This window comes from Eptesicus fuscus, chromosome 4 (assembly GCF_027574615.1).
Source record: "Eptesicus fuscus isolate TK198812 chromosome 4, DD_ASM_mEF_20220401, whole genome shotgun sequence".
NCBI lineage: Eukaryota > Metazoa > Chordata > Mammalia > Chiroptera > Vespertilionidae > Eptesicus > Eptesicus fuscus.
In genome coordinates, this window is record NC_072476.1 from 106,495,702 (window position 1) to 106,518,883 (window position 23,182).

Genomic DNA, 23,182 nt, shown 5'->3' on the forward strand with positions numbered 1-23,182 from the left:
CCAGAATCAGACCTATTAGCATGGGAGGAGAAATTTAGTGTAGAAATGATAAAGTTTATTCTAATGATCAAGAAATAGCACAGGAGCAAAACAAGGGCTTGGTTAGAACGTGTCTCTCTTCCTCACTTACACTCTTCATCGCTGGGATCTCTCTCAAACACCTCTTCACCATCTTTATTGCCTTGGACTTAGTCCTCAGGGATTTGCTTTCTCCCGTCCTTCCTTCTTTCCTCCCTCCCTCTTTTACTGTATTTACTTTGCTCTTATTGGTGTCACTTGACAATTCTTGGAGTTCGACTTTGCTTATGAACTTAGCCATTGGGGCAACCCAAAGGTTTCTAGACCCACTTTCTCCTCCCATCTCCTCTGAATTCCCCAGCCAGTAGCAGTGGAAAGTTATCCAGCCCCCAAAGGAGTCCGTGTTAAGTCCTATTCAGCCATTCACGTACTCAATCAATATTTATTGAGCTCCTGCTTTGTACAGGGTGTTGGGAACACAACCTTGAACAAGGCATTCCAACTCCAGTTGGAGCTTATACGGGAGGGTCGATACAGATAATAAATAGTTTCAGGCAGCGAAAGGGCTACGGAGAAAATCAAGCAGGAAATGGGGCCTGGGTAACAGTGAGAGGGAAGCCTGCCTGAGGGATGGCCACGGGAGGATCTGGGGAGGGAGAGTTCCAGCAGAGAAAACAGGGTGCCAACGCCCCCGGGTGGGGAAGAGAAAAGTGACTTTTGATACGAAGAAAAGAACACCTTCTACTGGGCACCGCCCTGAGGGTACCAACTTCCCTTCTCTCTGCCCGCATCATGAGCATAGAACACGAGAAGTAAGTGGCTTAGGGCGCCAGGATGAGATGACCTCCCAGGGAAGGTTGTTATGATCCTAAAGCTGGTCACACAGGTGAGTTGTTTTTCATTTCATTTCATGTGTCTGTGGTAAAAAGAAAACACTTCCTGACGTCTGCCGTTTCTATTATTTATAGTTCACGTTTGTATTACTGGTTCCATCCTTCTTGGCTCCCAGAGAATAAGTGACTGCCTGGCGGGGCAAACACATGTCCCACCAAGCCACGCGTGGCCCCGTGGCGGTGAGGTTCCACAGGGCCCCCTGTTCTGATGGGCTAATCTATAAAATCAATCACGGGGATAAAAGAATGCCATGAAACACTGAGGCAGATTATAATGTTGTTGGTAGTTCTTAAAAAATCGAGCAGGATAGGGTGAGAGACCGGACTGGACCGTGACCTTGGCCTTTGTGTTTCCTAACAGAATGGGTGCTGGGAGGACAGTCTCCAGTACAAGGATGGACGTAAACACAGGCAGCATCATTATCGGTCAAGGTCAGTGAAATGCTCCATTTCTCATTTGAGGACACGGACACTAAAACATCTTAGGATCTTGGTCCGTTGTACAGTGACTTTGTGGAGCTAAGATGTGGATGCTGGGTATGCCTAGCAACACTCCAGTGAAGCCTTCAAAACCCTCCTCCCTCCTCGCTGGGCTGAGCGCTAATGGAGGAAGACTCTGGCCCTGGCTTTCGGTAACTACGGACACAAAAGCAACTGAGATCTACCAGTGTTCCCATTGAGCAACTAAGCTGCTAATAGGGTCTGGCATTAATAGGGAAGTCAATGCTTGTCAGTAAGAGAGCAGAAATGTTATTTTTCCTTTGGAAGGAGGTGGGCGTAGGCTAAAATAGGCAAGAGGAGTCCAGTGATTGGCCGTGTCCAGGGTGGGATCTAAGGTTCCCATTGAGCACTCTGCCTCAGTAGCCAACTTGAACATTCTGTACCGAAGTTCACTGCTTAGGGAGCAAAGTGGACATCACAGCAAGAAAATGGCGAGGAAGGAAGGACCCTGAGGGGGGGAGGAAGAGGAGCAGCGAGTGGGAAAGCCCAACAGCTGGAAATACTGTTCTCACAAATTCCTTCAAGGCCACGTTCAAACGATTTACCTCTGGTTGGACTTGGGTCTAACCAATCAGAAGGGCTGCTGGCTGCAGCGTCCCAGGGCTATACGAATGCATACTGGGTGAATTTCAGGCTGGTATGTAAGGACAGTGTACCTCACAAGGTTTTTTAAAATATTTTAAAAATTGATTTTAAAGAGAGAGAGCAGAAAGGGGAGAGAGAGAGAGAGAATAATCAATGTGAGAGAAACATCAATCGTTTGCCTCCTGCACACCCCCCACTCGGGATCTAGCCCACAACCCTGGCATGTACTCTGACCAGAAATCACACTAGCAACTCTTTGGTGCACAGGACATCACCCAACCAACTGAGCCACACTAGCCAGGGCTACCTCCAAGTTTTCAATGAAAAAAATCTTATAGGTTTGTCCTGTGCTGCCAGAACTTCCTCAGTCCATTTTGTTTAATTGTTGACCTTACCATTCCCATGCTATTGGCATTAGAAGAATAAGAACCACCTTTAATTTGAATCTCACTCAGGGAAGTGGCTTTTCAGGCAGCCAAACCCGAGTTCAAATCCTACCTTTGTAATTTTTATTCTTGGCAAAATCCACAACCCTTCAAAAGCGCACTCTGTAAAAACCTAGGGAAAGGGCCACCGTTCCTCCAGCGCAAGGTGGTTTGTGAGGATTAGTACGGGGTTTGCCGGGGAGCACGCTCAGTGTGGTGTCTGGCTCACAGGAGACTCACAGCGGCCGCTCTGATATCCAGAATCCATTGTGATCCAAATAAGTGCTCCTTGGAAATTAGGGGATTTTATATATTGGAAAATGGGTTTTGGAAACAAAATTACAGTCTAAACTAAAAGCAAATAAGCAGTGTGAATGTGCCGGAACACAGGGATCTCTAAAACATTGGAAGTGATCATGAGAAAAAAAAATGACTGAAATACGAATTATAGCACATTCTTAGTATCCGTGACTAGGCCATCTAACAGATTCTTTTTCTGTTATCCTTATTTGAGTAACTGTATATATGTAAAAGCCATTAAATTATATTTATTTAAGACTATTTCATGATTGAGAGTTTTCACTGAGTCAGCCACCTCCCCTGCACACAATTACTTTGAAATGGTAACTTTTTACTTAGCACAGGAGACCCATTGTAATGAGACATTACGTATCTGTTGGGGTGGTGAACACACAATACAATATACAGACGAAGTATTGTAGAATCGTACACCAGAAACCTGTGTAATTTTAACCAGCGTCACCCCAATAAATCCAATAAAAAACCACTACATGTCTGTAAAGTACTTTCACATACCTTATCCTACTTTAGTCCACAAAACTGGGATCCACCCAGGGGGCAATGATTATCAGGAACTCCAAGACCAGACCCAGGCTTCAGTTTAAAAAGAGAAAGATCAAGAGATGCCCCACCCCACATCCCTTCCCCCGACTCCAATGTCCACACCCACACCCAGGGCCATCTCATCCTTCCCGTGTCCTGCCTCTGTGGGGAAGGAGACACTAGGGATGAAGGAAGAAAGTGAGTGTGGGTCAGCTCGCAGAGTGGGGTGAGCGTGTGACTGCCTCGTTTGTCGTAAAGACAAACTCCACGCTCGAAGTACAGTCAGATCCAAGGCTGAGGCGTGCCCAGGCTCCTGTCACCCCAGTTTTGGGTCATGCAGCACAAAGTTTAACCAAAGACTATAGCACAGATCTCAGCCAGCGGGGGGGAAGGAGGCCCTCCCTGGGTTTGAAACAGAATCGTTAGCATTTCTAGGAAGAAGGTGCTTCATTCCTGGTCATACGCCTGGGGAGTTTTAGCTCCTAAACTCGAAAGAAGAAGAGGAATTTAACAGTTATTGGGGTGATCATAGTTATTGTGTATGTAGGGGTGTGTGTCCTCATCACGTCTCCATATCCCCCAACAGTTCATTGTGAAGGAAGAAGCCTGACACCCACGGTTAGGCTAAGGGCTGCTCTCAGAAGAGCCCACATTCCTAGGACTTGGTGACTCTCCACCCCTGATAAGAGCCGTAACCTTGGAAGTCAGCTGTGTGGGTGTCCTGTGAGGAGAGGGGAGGAGTTTATTCAGATGCACTAACCCGTGGTGGGCAAACTGCGGCTTGAGAGCCACAATCGGTTCTTTGGCCCCTTGAGTGTGGCTCTTCCACAAAATACCACGGCCTGGGCGAGTCTATTTTGAACAAGTGGCGTTAGAAGAAGTTTAAGTTTAAAAAATGTGGCTCTCAAAAAAAATTTCAATCGTTGTGCTGTTGATATTTGGCTCTGTTGACTAATGAGTTTGCCGACCACTGGACTAACCAATAGAAATAGGGCTCCGCACCGGCCAATGGAAAGCCAAGGGACAGTGTGGGGTGGGCTGCCTTCCTGGGACAGGGGACTCAGGGCGACAGCAGGGCCCTTCAGACAGAAACTTGGAGGAATTTACTGGCAAAACTGAAAAGATGACAGTTTTCCAAGTTTCAGTTCTGAGACCTCCCGGCTACACAGGGTTCCAGCTTTAGGTACATGTGCCCCCCACTTTCAAAAGACAAAGATTTCTAAGCAGGGATTGGCAAGGAGGTCCAAGTAACTGAAGTGGTTCCTGAATCCATCCTGGGGGAGCTCCTTAAGCTATGGACTGTAATAAGAGTTTAATCTGACATTTTGAAAAAATGCCCAGCAGATCTGCCAACCACCCAGCACCCCCAGCCCCGGAGAGGCGCTGGGACCGACGGGAACTTCTGCCATCAGGGCCCCGGCAGGTGTCAGCACACCAGTGACGCCTTTGATTCTCCCTGACCCTCCTCCGAGGGACTGGCTTACCTGGGCGCCCTTGATTTGCAAGCGAACACTATAGCCCCGAAGCATCTGGGCGCATTATTTTAAATCCTGTGGTTTTAAAATGAACCCATTATCTCAAAGGATAAAAAGTGTGGGAGGCCGTGGTATGTGCTCTGTTCCTGCGGTCGTGAAAGAAAACTGACCTCACGCTCCCCAAGGATGGTGCAAAAATAAATCCTCCGCTGACCTCGCGTGGCCATAGAAACAGCCCGTGTCCCTGCTGGAAGGGCTTCCAAAGGGCTGGGAAACGGTCGCAGAAAAGGCCCAAGAGTCCGGGCCCTGGCTGCCCTTCCGCAGGGCACTTAGTGGGTCCTCAGGAGGCGACCTCAGCCCTAGGGGCCTGGTACTCACGGGAGGTCCGGACGGTGTGGCTGGGCGGGCTGCGCGGGCTGCGGCCGTGGGGGTTCATGGCTCTCACGGCAAACTGGTAGTGGGTGTCCGGATCGAGGCCCCTGATAACCATGGAGTCCATCTGGATCCGCTCTTGGATGAAGGTCCAACTGTTGTCGAAATCTGGCCTTGATTGGGGAAAGAACGAGATAAACAAGAAGCGCGGTCAGGCGCAGAGGAGAGGGGCGCTGCGGCCCTGCACACCAATGGCATTGAACTCCGCAAGCAAGGCTTGTGAAAACAGGGGACCGTCCCTATCTGAGAGCCAGCTTGATTTTCAATCATAGGTCGTCGTTTTCAGGTGCCTCCCAGCAAAAGCAGGCAGATCCTTCTCAGGGCCAGTGTTTAAACCCCGCGTGAGGACCAGCCGCCTGCTCCTCGCAGGGCCGTGGCTGTGCACAGAGATCCCCATGGGAGTTCGTTTCCAGGGCTCCGGCCTGCAGATGTTTCATAGACCAGCTTCCCCTGACAGCCCCACTCCCAGAGGTCAGGGGAGCACAGACTCCGTGGGCTCACAGGCTGTTCACAAAATAAACAAATAAAAGTTTTATGGGGTGACTAATTTGTAGGAATCGCCATGGGAAAACCCAGGCAGATTCTGTCCGTGGCCATTCTTCCTACTCCGAGTAAAACTGTAGAACTGCTCCCACGTGCAGAGAGCAGAGACCCTCACTCAAGAGCTGCCACCGGGGAGGCAGCACACAGAGGGACAGAGCCACTCAAATCCTGCCAGCTGCTCTTTCACGTCTGTAAGTCTCTATTTCCTCATCTGTAAACTGGGGGGAATAGAAGTACTTCTCTAAGAGGGCTGTGGTACAGATGAAATAAAATCTGTAATCTCAGCAGGGTGCCTGGCGTCCCATCATTAACTCTCAGCACGTGTTAGCCATTATCTAAGGGGCTTGCACACATCACAGGGCTAGTAGGAAACCCTGGCCACCTGCTTACTCTAGACCTGGGTGCATCTGGCTGGTCGGCACTTGAAATGGGGCTAGAATGTATTGTGAGGGTAAAACATACATGCCGGAAGGCAATTCCAGCATGTCAGCATGGCTGAGAGCATTTCCCCAAACCTGAAAAGGATGCATAAAGGATTGCTTGCTGCCAGACAGCTGAGGACATCTTAATCTACAGGTTATTGCCTCCTACTGGCCAAACACCTGAACAGCCAAAGGCAATTCCCCCAATCTGACAATGGATTTTGTGTACTAAACCCTGGCCTTTGATGTATATTTACTTTGCCTTAGGACAATTTGTGTTAATAAAAAGCAAGGGGTCCTGAGACAAGAGAGAACTTAGTTCCTTTAGCTAAGTCTTCTCTGGCCCCCCAAATGCCTTCCAAAATTATGTTTCATCTCTGGATTCTTGATTAATTTACACACAGCACTTCTCCAGATTCCTAAACCCTTCTAGATGCTGGATTAAGACTCCCAGCACGTACACTGGATTTTTAAATAAAAAAAAAAGAATGTACACTATCTCATTGATTACATACTGAAATGATATTTTGGATGCACTGGGTTAAAATATGTTATTAAAATTAACTTCACGTATTTCATATTACCTTTATAATGCCACTATTAGAAAACTTCAACCTTCATACTGCTCACATTGCATTTCTACTGGATCTGTGCTGCTCTGTGTGGACTTCCCAGATGGTGGGAGAACAGAGCATTCTGGGTAATAAGAGCTGCAAGGTGACACTTGGGAAGGACTGTGGGTGACAGGAGGACAGTGAGGGTGACCCCTAGTGGGTACCTGAAACCATAGAAGGTACTGAACCCTGAATATATCATGTTTTCTCCTCTACGTACATACCTATGATAAAGCTTAATTTATAAATTAGGCACATTTTAACAAGAATAACGAATAATAAAATAGAACAATTATAACAACATACGTGTAATAAAAGTTATGTAAATGTGGTTTCTCTCTCTCAAATGTCTTGTTGTACTCACCTTCTCATTTAAAGGAAACACTTTATGGCTTCACTTTGGCACATCCACATTGCCAGCATCACCGCTCTCGCTCGTTGGAGACATCAGTAAGTAACATAAGGCTAACTCAACCACAAGCACTGCAATGCCATGACGGCCGACCTGCCCTTCTCACCGGTCTCAACAGTTGATCTGATAGCCACGCCGGCTCCTAAATGACTAGCCGGCAGGTAGCATAGAGAGCCTGCGGACACTGGACAAAGGGATGAGTAACGTCCCCAGTGGAACGGAGTGGGACAGTGGCGATTTCATCACGCTACTCAGAACAATGTGCAATTTAACATGTACGAATTGTCTAGTTCTGAAATCTTCAGTGTACTATTCTTGGGTCATGGTTGACCACAGGTAACTGAAACCGCAGAGAGGGAAACCATGAGTAAGGGAACACTACCGGACCAAGCATGGTTCCAACTTAATTCATGTATTTCCCCCAAACTACCCTATGCAGCAGGTAATCACAATGAACATCCTCCCCCATTTTACAGGGGAAACTAAGGCATTGACAGGTACGTCACTTGCCAGAGGTCACAGCGGATGAATGGTGAGGCCAACTTGGGTTGATGGGGGCAAGTTAGACTAAGAAGACCCTTGATATTGGATGAAAACCTGGGGGGACAGTGGCTGGGGGGTAGTCTCCACCCTTTAGCTTGCTGCCTGGTCCCCTCTCTGGTGCTCTATTGTTAAACACCTCTGCTCACAGGTGTTTAGAAGAAGGCAGGAAGCTAAACAGACTGATGTTTATCCTTTATGAACTTACTGGGCATGGAAATACTCATTTTGCTGAAAGAGATGCTCAGATGATACATCGATTTCTCTAGCAAGGTGAAATGGAGTCCTTAAGCCCAAGAAAAGATGCCTCCTCAGGTTCACGGAACCGAGTGGTTTGTGGGGCTGGATCACACAGGAATCCACGAGTGGGAGCAGCAGAGGTCACGTGGCATGCCCACTGGAGGAAGCAGGGCCGGTTTCTCTTTCTTGATCCCCTCTCCCTAAAGACGGCCTTCTCGTGTAAACTAACTTGTCATCCAAGAGGAAACCTCAGAGAGTGGAAGGAAACACATTTACAAACTAAAATTAATAAAATCACAGAGGAAATCCACAGGGAATGCCCTAAAAGTAAGGTCAGAAAGATGCAGTCTTTCTCTCCTGTTAGTCCCTGCCAAGTTTCCCTGTGGCACTTCCAGAGGAACTGACCTGGAACTGTTCCCGGATGCCACTGTTCACCCAACTACCTGCCACAATCGTCCTGTAAAAATACACCCCCTCCCTGGAAGGGCGACTACTTTGTATGCGTTCATTTAATGCAGGAAAGAAAGCTATGTTTTCAGCAAATAAGAGATTAAAATCATTAATCTTTCATTTCATTATATAGAGTGAGAGGACAGCTCATGCAGACTGAATACCAGTTCAAAACCTTTACCATCTGGCCTCTGCTTTTCATGGGCTGTGCGTTTCAATGCTGTGAGTCCCTCAAGGTGCAGCAGTGCAAAGGGGAGGTTGAGAAAGGGACAACTAGGCAAAACTATTGTCTTAGATCTCCCTCCAGCCACAGCTTCCTTTTTCAATTAAAGGAAATTATTTTATTCAACTACTCAGTGGCCAGTCAAATCACCATAGCAACTCTGCCTGCCAATGTCCCCAACAATGAAAAGGCTAGAAGGAGAGAAGCAGACTAAGAATGCGCTGCCATCCCAGGTAAAGATGGGAAGCCACCAGCAGATGGGCACTGGGAGCACTTTTCCAAAGGATGGGCGAGGGCTGGGTCAGGTCCTGCATCTCCAGGGATCAGCGGAGCACCTCTGCAAGGTGGCTGGGCAGAGGAGCTCGGGGGCACAAGCAAGATGCTGGCAGTGGCTACTCAAATCCAAGTCAGCTGATTCAAGTAATCAAGACTCACTCACTGGTACAATGGGGTGGGAAGAAGCATGACCCCTGGCAAGGTAGCGTCCAACCTGGTTATCAGCATCTTAGAGATCATTTCACCCAAGTGCCTGAAGGCTCTCAGAAATTGCATGTGAGTGTGTCAACATCATTGTATTTTTCTTAGTAAAGGGTCCTCAGCTTTTATCAGATTCTCAAGAGCTTTAAGAGCCACTTGTCTAGTCGAGGCTCACATTTGACCCATGTGGACACTGAAGAAAATAATTTATCCAAAGTCGCACCATCAGTAGGTGGTATACTTTTCTGTTTCATTCCTTTTCTTTCTTTTGGCATTTTAAACACCTCTCCTATTGCCAACCTCATCCTTAGTGGACAAGTGTTTTTCTTGGTTACCATCAAACCCAGTAGGCAGCTACCATGGGCTAGTCAATTGGCAAGTGATTAATGATTATCAACTGGTCTACCATCACAGAAGCTACATTCTGGAGGCTCAAGGAACTACAAACATAGTTCTTAGGGAGTTTACAATCTAATTGGAAGATAATACATCTAAGGATCAGTAGGAAGCCAGTGCAAAATAACATATTTCAAGAGCTCTATTTGAATGGGCCAATGTGAACGGAAATCCTGGGGAAAGTCTATGAGAACCAGGAAGAACTTAAGTTAGGCTTGGGATATATTTGGGTTTGGATAACTGAAAAGGAAGAGAGCATCTTTGGGTGGAGGAGGACAGAGCAACATCAGCTCTGTGTACAATGTGCACATGGAAGATACTCCACAGTACATATTTGGATGGATGTAGGCACACAGTAGGTGTCAAATAAATGGTGGTTGAGCTGAACTGAAACATCTTTAGAATTTCACCTTAGGAATAACAAGATGCCCTAAACCAGGGGTAGAAAACTTCAGCCAGCTGCCAGGTTGTGTGAGTAATGTGTTAGGGGAATATAACTGGCAAAGCATAAAATATTTGCTATCTGACCCTTGAGAAAGAGTTGTACAACCCTTGGCCCAAAACAGGAATCTTTATTTATTTTTAAATATATTTTTATCGATTTCAGAGAGGAAAGAAGAGAGACAGAAACATCAATTATGAGAGAGAATCATTGATTGGCTGCCTACTGCACACTCCACAATGGGGATTGAGCCCCCAATCCAGGCATGTGCCCTGACTGGGAATCGAACCGTGACCTCCTGTTTCATAGGTTGACGCTCAACCACTGAGCCATGCCAGCTGGGCACCGAAACAGCAATCTTTAAACTTGTCTGTGCTGCTTTGATAGTCTGAGGAAGCATCTGACCTCTCTCAGAATATTTTTTATGTATTTTTATTAATTTCAGAGAGATAGGAAGGTAAAGAGAGAGAGAGATAGAAACATCAGTGATGAGAGAAATCACTGATCTGCTGCCTCCTGCACTGGGGATCAAGCCCTGATTAGGAATCGAACCAGTGACCTCCTGGTTCCTAGGTGGATGTTCTATCACTGAGCCACACTAGCCAGGCTCAGAATATTTTTAATGAATAAAATGACATACATAAGATCACCAAGAAAACCAATCATATTGAAAACAATGATAAAAACAAAAAATTATGATATACAAATAGATGTACTTCTTTATTAATACATTAAATAACAATACCTCACATTAGATTTAAATACTACAATAATTTTAAAGTAGTGATGAGCATGACTAGTATTTGGGAATGTGTGCAACATGTAATGGGATAAGAAAACATCTAGAATTCTAATGCTGACAAAGTCTCAGGAATTAGTAATACCACTGTGGCTTGTTGCCTATGTTCATATTTTCTTAAAAAGCACACTAAATTTGGTGAAACTACAGATGTAATTTTTGTCCAACCAAAGTCCAGGGACCCTCTGAATCCTATCCATGGACCTCCTGAGGATCTGCAGAGTGCAGGCCAGCACCCTGTTCTAGAAGAGACATGACCCCCAAGGTCACCCAGGGTGACACAGCAGAGGCGAGCGAGAACCTCACGCTTTAAAGAGCCTCCGCTCTCTGTCACTGTCACGGGAGCTGCTCGGCACGGAAATGAATTGCAGAGGAAAGTCCAGAACCACCAAGTAGTCACAGGTTTAAAAAATGTATCATTTGACCTTCAGCTTTCAGCCTTCTCTCTTTATTTACAAATTGGTTCAGCCCACCCCAATGACAAGCAGACGGATAGAGTGGAGAAGGAAACTCAGCTGGCATTTCGTCCCAGGCCAGCAAGGGCACACTTCCACTCACAGCTCCCACAGGGCTCCTGCCTACACAAGAGCTCAGTTTATGTCGCCAGCCACAGTGTGATCAGGGATGGCATCAGAGGTGCTCATGGTGGGAGGGGCTGGAGCTTTCGGGGGTCGATGTGTAGGAAGGACAGTTGTTGAGATTCTGCAAGGCACTCAGAATCGCCCTCCCACCCGAGCCCCAGAGGGTGACCTTGACAGACCAGGAACTCTGGGGCTGGGCACCAGTCTGCAAGGTGCTCCTGAGACTTTCAACTTGGAAACTAAAGGTCAGGAAAAGGAATTCTTTGTGAAGGCTCGGCTGACATCGAGCAAGCCCATTCTCACTTATTTCTAAGGTTATTCCTGGCGGTCAGAAGGCTCAGAGTTAAAAAGCATAACCTCTTACAAAGAAATTGGATTTTCCTCCATTCTCCCCCAAATTAACTAATGGGGAAAAAACAGTTATTTAAATTGTAAGTTCTATAGTTTTAGGGGCAGGAAAACACACCAGACTACATCACTGGTAAGTATTACAGCCATTTGCCCAATTATTGATATACATTCTAGTAAAACGCTGTGAAAAAAGCTGACAGTTCACTCACACACTATAGAGAGTTCCAGAAGGCAAGCTAGCATTCAAGATGAAATAAACCCAGAGCGGGACTTTCAGTCAGGCTGGTGCACTTAGGTGTTCTTTGAAGCTTCGCCACATCCTGATATTCTTTTCGTGATAAGAAAACAAAAGCAATAAACAATATTGTGTGGGAGGAGGGTTAGAGGTGGGTGCGCAGACACGTGCGGGGGTTTTGTCTGGCTTTGATTTCTGCAGTGGGGGACGCAGGATGTCGGTTTCTGTCGTGGAAGACGGACCTGAACAAGTAATGCACTGCAAGTGTGATGAGTGTCGCAAGTAAATGCTGTAGGTGTACCTAACCTAGCCTGAAGAAGGAGTAGAAGCTCAGGGAAGGCTCTCTGGAGGAAGTGATCATTACACAAACGTCCTGAAGAATGAACAAGAGCTGGGTAGGCAAAGAGGTGGTAGAGTAATCCTGGCAGAGAAGAGCAAGCAGAAAGATTTCTAGCCAAGAAAGTACACAGCTCTAGAGAAGCAGAACAGACCTATCACAGAATCCATCAACAGGAAGACTGTGCATAGAGGAGGCACTTACTATGTGCCGGGTGCTGTTCTGTGCAATTCATGTGCATCAGCTCACTGAATCTCACAACTAGATGAGGTGAGCAAATTGTTATCCCCATTCATCTGTCTGAGGCACAAAGAAGGGGCATAGATAATCCACTTAAGAGCACATGGTTTAACAGTGGTGGGGGCAAGGGTTGGACCAGAGAGCCTAGGTCCAGAGCCTGTACATAAGCCACCAGTGTACACTGCCTCGCCTTTGTCGTGAGGATGGAAAGTCAGAGTCACCAGATTTCAGAGGTCAAATGGCCCAGCCTTAGGGTATATGTAAGGAAGCTGAGGATTGGAATCAAGCTACTGGTCCCAAGGACTGGAGCCAGCTCAGATCTTGTCTTCTGATCCCACATTTGGACAAACTTAAAGCTGAGAGATGAAACCAATAATTGGACTGTAAGTTTTGATCCTGAATGAGAAACTTCTTTTAACTCTCTTAGGCTGTGACCTCAACCATAACTCAAATCACATCATCCCGTAAAAACACTCAAGGAAAATCCAGAATCTGTCCAGCCTCCATTCTGAGTCCCCAGCAGGATCTTCATTTCAGCAACAGCCTATCCAGGGTCACTTTCTGTGAGGAACTAAGTTCATTTGTTACTTGTACATTAACAAAGAGTGTAGGATGGAAAGACAGACAACTTTTGGGAAAAAAAATGTCAATTTGTGAATAATCTTCAAAACCCACCCAGGTGGGCATGACCTTGAGATTCCCAAGTGAAAGTCAGCTTAGAAGCAGCCCTGTGTGAAGATGAATTTCCCAAGTCTCATGACGGGAGGCATCTGCAAGGGATCGGGGAATTATTTAGGCAGAAAAGTGTGAAAGGGAAAAGAAAGAAACCCTTTTCCTTCCCATTGATTGGTGTAACTGTCTCGGGCTGAGATTTAGAGATCCGCACTTCTTGACCCTGTGCCCCTAAAATATACACAGAAATATTGTGAACTTTCCCACACGCACACCAGGAAAGTCAGGGGTAGACTTTTTTTTTTTTATTGAAGACAGCTACTGAAAACTTTAATCTACGCTTTCAGCAATTGACATAGCAAAGCTCTGAAGCAATTTTAACAAATCAGGTCACACTACAGAAAAACTACAGGTAAGTTCAATGAAAACTATTTTTCACCTTTAACCAGTCTAATGATAGCATACTAGTATGTGAAGCATGGCCTCCCATTTGGAACATCAGGGGTGAGGAATATTTTTCCAGGACTTGGTTTTCATGGCCACCATAACATATATTTTTTGCTTATGAGAAAGACACTTACCCTGGGGAAATTCTTAGGCAGAGAGAGGAAAGTTTCTCAGACATTTATAGCCAAAATATTTCAAAACATAGGTAGCTATATTTATGCTTGGTTCTTATTTTAACAAACGCTAAGCATTACTGCCCACAAATAAATTTTCAGTATCACTTTAGAAATGTTCTCTTTCATCATGAATGCACGATTTTTCTGTTTTAAGAAAGCAGGTAACATTTTTGAAAACATTGCAAAATAGGTAACAGCCTGCAGCCTTACTTAGAATTTGCCTCTTCAAATCTTTTCTATACCGATTAAAAATTAAAATCTACTGTTAGCAAGGAGGATAATGAACAACATCAGGTCAACTGTAGGGGAAAAGAGAAGCTGGATAAGGAACAAAAATGTGCTTGGTCGTAAGTCCAGGGCTCTGGAGAGCATCATGAATACATAATGTCTACCTGCAACATCACCAAACTAGCCAGTGAGCAGTCAGTTCCCCATACCCTGGTCTAGTATCATTTCTCAGGTTAACCTTTTATTAGTCAGTTAAGTATTTTTAAAGATTTTTAAAGACTATTTCCTAGCAATGCCTTTGATACCATTATCCTCATTTCATAAATAAGAAGAGCAACTGATGTATAAGTACCTACCAAGACAGAGAAAGAACTGGAACCTAATTCCAAGGACAGAACCTAGATGGAAACTTCACATTAAGATGGTTTAAATCTGAGGATAACCTCTGGCCATAAACTGATTTAGACAATTTCTTAGCCTTGGTCTGCCTCTTGGATATAACAAGCAACTTTGGGCTCCCAGGGAGACCCGTCACAGGTGTTTCTATACGCAGGAGGTTATCCGTATCCGGGCAAAAGGACTTCAATATTAAACATTAAACAGACCTCTCTGGGGAAAACAGAATGATTGAAGAACCCCAAAGCTGTTCAGGCTAATTGCAATTCCTGCTAGAGCACAAGAAAGCTCTCCCTAAACACAGATCCTCAGGCCTCACCTGTAATGGGAGAGACTCGGGAGATGTTTACAAATGAATGGGGGGATTTATCTTGCAGCCAAACAGTAAATGCCACAACCAGCTGTGAAAGCTTTCTTTCTGGTCCAACAGCAAACAGCAGCTGAGCTGAGGCTCCCCATGCCCTTGGCCAGCAGGGCTGGGGGCTGGCGGGCTGCGTTCACACTTCCTTCCCTCTTGGAAGGTGGATCAGATGTGGGTTGTGTAGAAAGAGCATGGGGCTGGACGTCAGGGGACTTCAGTTCCCATTTTAATTCTGTCCCCATCTAGTCATTTTGCCTCGGCAAAGCAACTTCAGCAACTGAGTCTCACTTTCTTTCTTTGTAAAAGGAAAATAATGATGGGAAGGAAACAAAACATTGCATGTCTACTGTGTATAAACACTGTGTGAAATCTATGCACAGCAGCCCTGCAATGAGGGTCACATGAACTTGACATTACAGATGAGGAAATGGAGGGGGCTGAGATAAGGTCACATCACCAGCCACATATTCTGGCAGAATTCCTAGTACAGGACTGGAATCAGGAGCTGGCTTCCCCATTCTACCATGCTCCATTTGGAACTCCAAGATGTCCAGTAATACTAAATTTGAAGCTAACTTTCCAGGGCATTATTAAAGTATATATTTCAAGATAAACAGAAAAAACATATATGTAATAGTTTGTTATGATGATGAATAATTTAAAAGTATTTATACATAAGAATTTGGGACCTAAACTCCTCAACTGTTAGAGACAATTCTGAATGTTAAAATGCATTTTTGCTGGAGAGAAATGATAATTATTAAATGTAGGTACAGGACAGCCACATCTACCTGGCACTCTTCTAGGTTTTTAATGTCGACAAATTCTTCCTCATCTGTGATTTCCTTTGATTCTCCTAACCACACTTCACCATGTTTTGCAGTTCAGGATACTGTCCTCAATGCCTGGGGGCCCATGTCAGCTCCCGGGTCCCCCCACTTCTGATTTCGGCGGCAGCTGTGGCACAGAGAGCTTCCTGTGATCTCAGACTCTCCTCCTGGCACGGCCCGCATCCAACCTCAACAAGCACCTGCTGCGCTCCTATCACAGCTCCTTCCCTCCCAGGAGCCGTCCTTGATCCACAGCCAGCTGGGCCTAGAAGGTGAGAACTATGGCCCTGGGGGAACCCTGGTCAGCAGAGGAGGAAGCAGGCGGAGAGTAGAGGCTCCTGTCCTTTCGATAGGGACATTTCGGAGGAAGAACTCAGCACACTCCAGAGAGATCTCAGCAGCATCAAGCTCCCATGGAAGGAGCTTGAGTCACACATGGTGATGTGTCCTCCTTCCTTCTCTCACTTTCCTCATGTCTCATTCTTACCTCTAAACAAAACAATAAAATAAACACCTGTGCAAACAATATAAATGACTTGCACCCAAGTCCCTGTCTCAGGCTTTGCTTTGGGGGGACCCCAAACTATGAGAGGCAAGGAGGGTCTCAGAAGAGGAAGTGACAGGCACAGGGCCACCTGCCCCAATTCTTCTGGTTCTTAATCTAGTGAATTTTTCATCTCTCTACTTTCAGTTGTACACACAAGGCTACAAGCTGTAATTTCTATTTTCTACCAAGATGCCGGACTTAAAACAAGTTTTAAAAATGCACGCTTCAGAGCAAAATGAGTACTTAATGATAACCATCATTTTTGCCAGGGGGTTACACAGATCATCTACCTTTAAAAAACTTTGCTTTTTTTCCCAAATTTTGAAGTATTACATTTTGCTTTGCTGGTAAATTAGAAATGTTAAGTTTTTGTACATAAGAAAGCTGAAGTTTTAGGACTTTCCTATGTTATACTTTTAACTATTATTGAAACCAGAATTAGAATCTTTTCTACTCCAGACTTTGTCTACCAAATCTACTCAACAGCAGGATTGTAGATTACCCTTAAGGAAGAGCATTGGCCTGGAGCTTTAATAAGAGGCAACTTTTTTTTTTGTTTAATGTTCTTCCCTTTTCCATTAGTTGCACCACAATTTCCACCCTCTTGAGCTCTCGGTCATGTACTCCAGGTCTGAACAACCTGCCATTCCTCACTTCCAGAGCTCAGAATATGACATGTGCTGACCACTTAGTGTGGTCTCCTCCCTGGCCACACTGATTGGCTCAGAGGACAGAGAGGAAGCCAAGCCTGGCCAATTACAGTGGACACGGAGACTCTGAGGGCCCTTTTCCAGCAGGGAGCTACACAAGCCGGCTGCACGTCTTCAGTGCCTGGTGGCCACCTGGCCACCTACAGGAAGAGCCTTCCTGAAACTGAGGCCAGTGAAGGGGAAGGCGTGGCACAGAAATGGATGGAGACAGACTGTTGAGGTCACACGATCTGTCCTCCCTGAATTTAGACTTGCCACTGGACTTTACAGTTCCAGGAGCCCCGACATCACTGCCTCATCTTCCTTCAAGCTCCTGCCACTTGGAATTCAACAAACCAGCCAGAAACAAGCTCTGTACTCAAGCATTGAAGAAACTCCACGAAGAACTTCTCTGGACAAACAAATGTGTTTCCCACGACCAAGGAATAAGCTGGAAGTCAAGGACCAGAGCGGAGCTACTCAAATCTTGGCAGAATCCTCTGTCCCTGCTTCAGAGAGCCCGGGAACGAGGTACTGAGCAAGACCCTTCGTGATCGTGCAGCAGGCAGCCCCAGACAAGCCCCTCGCCTCTCCTGCAGAGTACACTGACTCCACACACCTCATTTCAACAGCTCGGTGCTTCCACTCACATCCCAACTGCAACTGGGGCCCAGAGGATGGACCTTAGACGGGAATTCCTTCGGCTCGTTTTGTTCTTTTGCTCAAAATTACCTAGCAGCATTGAGAAGCCCGTTTCACATTTTACACTCTTAGAAAGCTTCTAATCACCCTTGTACCCTCTGAGAAGCTGAAAAAAAGGGCTGGAGAGGTGATGAGAACAAAGAAAGTTGAAATTACACCAAGAAACTTGCCCAAGGCAATACTGATACAATGAACTGTACTTGTTTTTAAAGGTCCTATTCCTTCTCCCTCCAGAAAAGTCACCATCGAGTATTTATTTCAAAGACAATGTTTCAAAGGCAGGAAGGCAGGTTCCCAGCCTGAAATGCAGGCAGACTTGTCTCTAATTGTGGAAGGGAAATGGGAAAGAGGTCAGGTGAGTGGGGACAGGTTTACCAGATGGCCCACCACTGAAGAGGAGGGGGCAGGTGCTGGCCCAGGCCTCCATACCTCTGTCATCTGTTACACACACACACACACACACACACACACACACACACACACACACACACGCTGTGAGCCCATGCTCCCTCTAGTCTTCTAGCATGCTTAGAATACCTGAGGTCACTACCTTTGGCTTCTGGGTGTGACATACAAACTCACCTGATGAATTCCACAGAATAGTACTGAATAGGGGAGCTTCCTTCACTCTCTCCAGGTTTCCAAGATAGGGCCACCTCGGACTCGGAAACCACAGTGACGTGCGGCTGCTGGGGTGCTGCCGGAGGCAGGCAGGAATCTAGGCAAGACAGCAGGCAACTAGTTGGTTTAGGATCTTTGCTGCAGGAGAGGCTCAATATATATAAAAACAACAGGTCTGCTTCCTACTGCCTACACCTCTCTATTCAGAGCAGCCTGAAAATCCACACCACACAAACACAAAAATAAACACAACTGGGTTCACCATGTAAGGCTGGAGTCAGTAAGAACTGGTCTCCCTGTCTTCCCCCAGCCCCCCTTGCTGGAAATCTAACTAAACTATCATCCAGACCATTGACTTTGGGATACACAAAGGAGTGTATCCTTTAAAACCTCAAATCATACCCCAACCTCCTAACAGCCTTTCATCTGTTTGCATGTTGGAATTGATATTTACCAACAAGGAAAATAAATGCTCAGCCACTTACTTTCTGTGTGTGTGTGTGTGTGTGTGTGTGTGTGTGTGTGTGTGTCCCGATGATAATCGGAATATATACCAGTGGGAGGACATTTGGGAAATGCCCTCATGTGTAAAGACATAGGCATCACCCATGATCATCTTGCCTAAAGCTAATTGCTGCTACTATTTTCATACCCAGACTTTCATAACACTCAGCCTTTCTTTATACCCCTGCTTCCGCCAGAAACATTTCTCCTGCTTTCTCTTCCCAGCGAAATAGGCAGTTTTCAAAATTTGGGGCAAATACATGATTCTTCCTAAAACCCTCCCTGAGCCTGGAGGTGGAGGAAATGCTCTCTCCTGAGTGATCCTAGGCCACTGCACAGACCTCGGAAACACTGGGCTGCTCGCTTACTGCTTTCTGCTCCCGACAGAAGCTCCTTGTGAGTAATGCCGTGTGATCAAAGCATCTTTGCCCCCAGTGCCTCCTCTGTGAGCCTTTGTTGGGTCCCCTTTGCCTATAAATCTCTCTTCCCACGTCTCTTCCTCACCTCTTAATTCCCACTCACTGTCAGATCTCCACTTAGAAGTCATCTCAGGGAATTCCTACCTCCCCCCTCCATCGGGTCTCCCTTTGTACGTTCTTACAGCACTGCAGGTAGCATTTATCACTATCTGTGACTACACATTAATTAGATGGAGTCTTGACCCACCCCTCTATGTTCCAAGTAGGCAGGAGCTGTTCTGTTCACCACTGAATTCCAAGAGCCTAGTACAGTGCCTGGTACATAGTAGGTCCTTGTTGATATATATACTGAATGAAGGAATGAATGAAGAGCACCCGTCAGTTTCCTATTATTAATGAATTGAATCCATTTTACCTTGGGGCAAGGTGGTAACATGCTGAGGAGAGCTAAACCACCCTTTGCCTGTCAGGCTGGAGGCTGCTACGCTCACTTGATATTCAGTGCCTGGTTTCAAATCTCCGATCACTTCCTCCTGTCAATGACCAAACAGGAAAGGTGTCAATGGGGCAAACCAGACAATTTCCATGAAGGCTGCATCTTGAGACCCCTGTGAAATTTTGCTTGGGACAGAGGTTGTTTTGCTTTCTTTGAGATTGGCCAAGTGTTCAAATCTGTAAAGAGGAAAACACCATGATGTATTTCCCGAGACTAGAAAATCGCCCTTTATTGGAATCTATATAGTAAGTGACTAAGGGTGGGGAGCGTGTATAGTGTGGAGACTCTGGACAAAGGAATGATTCATGACCTGGGCTAGACGGAGCCTGATGGCAAGAGATTTCATCACGCTACTCAGAATGCATGCAACTTAAAACAGGTATTATTTATTTCTGGAATTTTCCATTTAATATTTTCAGACCTCAATTGACCGTAGGTAATGAAACTGCAGAAAGCAAAACCTGGGATAAGGGAGGACTGCTGTCGTCTTGCTTGGGTAAGTTCACCTTCTGCTCCCTTAGCTTCCAGCACCTGCCTTCCCCAATCTGCATCTCCAGCTCAGACCTGCCTCTGGAGTCCAGCCGTGGGCCTGTGACTGCCTCCTGAACATCTCCACCCAACAACGACCAAGCAACTCAAATTCAACATAACCAGCGCTCAACTAATCCTTTCTCCTCCTCCCACCCAAAACAAAAAACAACACCCACCTTATTGTACCTCTTGTGCTCTCATTGTCCAAACCAGAAAAACTTGATACTTTCCTCCCTGTTCGCCCATCCTCCCCTCACCGCCACTCACTAGGTCACCTATGCAGGTACCAGTACTCTTTCAGATCACTTGACTCTAGTAATTCCATTTTGTCCTCACAGGCATTTCAGTCCAAGTCCTCACAATTTTGACAATTACGAGGCCACAAGTACTGCCTGCACCTCCAATGCAGACTCCACACCATTAGAGTTATCCTCCTGAACCCCTAATCTGACCATGTCACGTCCCACCTTAAAACCCCTTAGGAGAGCATATGTGTGTCCCCTGTTCATCCCTCCAGCATCATCTCATGCCACCTCCCTTCCCTGCATTCCACCTTCCCGTCAGACTTAAGGACTTGGCAGAGCTCAGATTTATGCCAGTCAATCGCCTGCCTCTGGGCCTTTGAACCTGCTGCTCCTTCTCCATGAAATGCCCTTCTCCCCAGTCTTGCCTGGCTCAGCCCCGCTCAGCCCTCATGACTCAGTTCAGCCCAGACATTACCTCATTTCTTTGACCCCCAGCCTCCAGTCCGGTTAGGCAACCCTTCCTCTGTGCCTCTGTGCTTCCTGGCGTCCTTGGTGTACCTCAGTCTTAACACCACTCACCTTACATTGTAACTGTCTGTCTATTTGTCACCTTCTCTGCACCCACCTGAGGGCAGGGAGCAACTTCTTATTCCTCTGGCATCCCAGAGCTCAGCATAGTGTTATCAGACACGTAGCAAATGCCCACGAAATGCTTTTTGATGAACAAATGCATAAACTAGTGAATGAGAAAAACTAATGAAACCAAGATGTCCAAAGTAATCCGATGAGCTCAAAGACAGACTGCCCTCTCCACCTGGATTCCCAGCGTCAATACCCGTGCTCCAGGCCCTGGAGCTAGTGAGGAACTCCAGACACAGGCTGACTCCCTCCTACCCACCTCCCTCCGGCCCCCTGCACATGCCTCTCAGATGCTCCCTTCTTCCACTTTCCCTGAATCCTGACCTGGACCATTTCTACAGCCACCTGGAGAGTGTCTACCTCCACTCCCCGCCCCCTGAACCCATCTATCCTACATGCAGCTGCACAAGGGGTCTTTGCTGAACATTTGGACCTGCTTTCACAGCCCCTCCTGCTTGGGTTCCCTGCATCTGGGCACCCAATTCCACCATCTGCCCCCTGGTTTCAGGTCAAGCTGAGTTCTGAGACTGGACGTAGGTGGACAGCAGACTCAGTTCTCATTCTCTCCCAAGTGCCACACCACTCTTTTCCCATGGAAGCAGAGATGCATTTCCAAGCCCACTTAATTCTCTCACAGGCTTTTGCTGTAGGATCCCTTTTCCTGTGAATTTATTGTGTGGCATGAAGTGTGGGGGTGTAATATGGTTTCACAGGTTACTACAGACATTAGCTATGAGCCAACACAAATGCAGCTCCCATCGAGTGTGGTTCCTCTGTCCCAGAAACACGGACATCCTGGTTTAATTCTTCTCCCGGCCTGTGAGGTAGGTATCACTCTGATTTTCATTTGTGGAAGATAAAAGGGAACCCCTGAAAAGTTAGCGATTTGCTCAAGGACATGAATGGCGAGGTGGGCATTTGAAGCCTGCTTTGTTTGACTCCAAGGCCCAAGCTCTAATTCTATAATATGTGGGTGAAAAATACTAGATAATATTTAAACCTACAAAACATACTTATCATAAACACTGAAGACCAGATGATTATTATTTGATCTATACATGGAGAAGTTTATGTACTAGAAATTTCAGAGTTATCACTGAAAATCAGAACTCACACGTTGGACCCTGATTTCAGACCTCACTTTCCCCCCTCTCACTTTCTCCGACTGCTGGAAACCCAGGCCATTTGTTTCCAGAAATGATGCTCGATGTTGTTTTGTTCACTAGCCCGGACATGGAGTTACTGGACTATGAGGGCAGCCAGTTCACATGGCTGAGAGGAGGCACGAAGTGAGAGCCCCGGACAAGAAGCCAGGGGACCCAGGTTCTGAGCCAAGTAGCTGTGCCACGTAACTTCTCTGGGCCAAAATTCCAACACCGAAACGCTAGGATTCCCCTTTAATAACCTTCATTGGTAGCTTTGAAGTCAGGGCTGGGTCTCAGTTGCCCTGGTGCAAGGTGGGACTATCTAGCATCATGAGATGGAAGGCACCAGAAAAACAGAGTACTCTCTTCCTGACATCCTTCTTCCAATGGTTCAGACCAGGGCTGTGCGGGCCAGGGTGGAGGGAATGGTGGGGTGGGGGGAGGTCCCATTCCCTGGCGGTCACAGAAAGTTAGAGTGTCGTCCAGGGTCTGGAGGAAGGGCAGCACTGGCCTTGGGTCAGGACCAGTCTTTCTCATATGGGTCTGTCCTCTGTGTTACAAGAGAGCCAGCATCCCTGAAGCTTGTCCACTAAAATGCTCACACAGATCCCCATATGCCCCACAGGGGACAAAGGAACCCTGACTCGGGGACCATTACCCACCAATCCCTCCATTTTATAGTCAAAGGGACATTCAGAGGGATCCAATGACCTTGCCCAACGTCACCCTTGCTGCGGTGACAGAGCTGGGACTAGATGCAAGTCTCCTGGTTAAGTTTTCTCTCTGTAACCTTGGGTAGGACCCAAATAGAATTGCTGTCCTCCTTTAAAATTCTGTGCGATGTTATAATGTGCATAATATATCAGTAGAGTGGCACATGTATAAATAATAAGTACATAAATATACATATATCGGTTCATGCTCAAATATTTGTTTACTGATGGTATGCATGATAAAAAGTGTGGATCCTGCCAGTTTAAACGTCCTTTTCTATTTCTAACTCTAAGAAATGGCCAGATTGCCCTGATTTGCTTTATTCTTTATTTTTGCAGGATGAAAA

The 23,182-nt window shown here is 46.3% G+C and overlaps 1 protein-coding gene across 1 annotated transcript in view; it reads right to left on the reverse strand.

The window, feature by feature from the left end:
* The window catches only part of EGFLAM (EGF like, fibronectin type III and laminin G domains), a 129,291-nt gene that overhangs the window by 50,982 nt on the left and 55,127 nt on the right, over positions 1–23,182 (reverse strand). The window contains exons 5-7 of the mRNA XM_028131252.2: positions 19,482–19,599; positions 18,105–18,240; positions 5,119–5,285 (exon numbers count right to left, since the gene is read on the reverse strand). Coding sequence (XP_027987053.2) covers positions 5,119–5,285; positions 18,105–18,240; positions 19,482–19,599 — 421 coding nt within the window. The remainder of the gene's footprint in view (positions 1–5,118; positions 5,286–18,104; positions 18,241–19,481; positions 19,600–23,182) is intronic.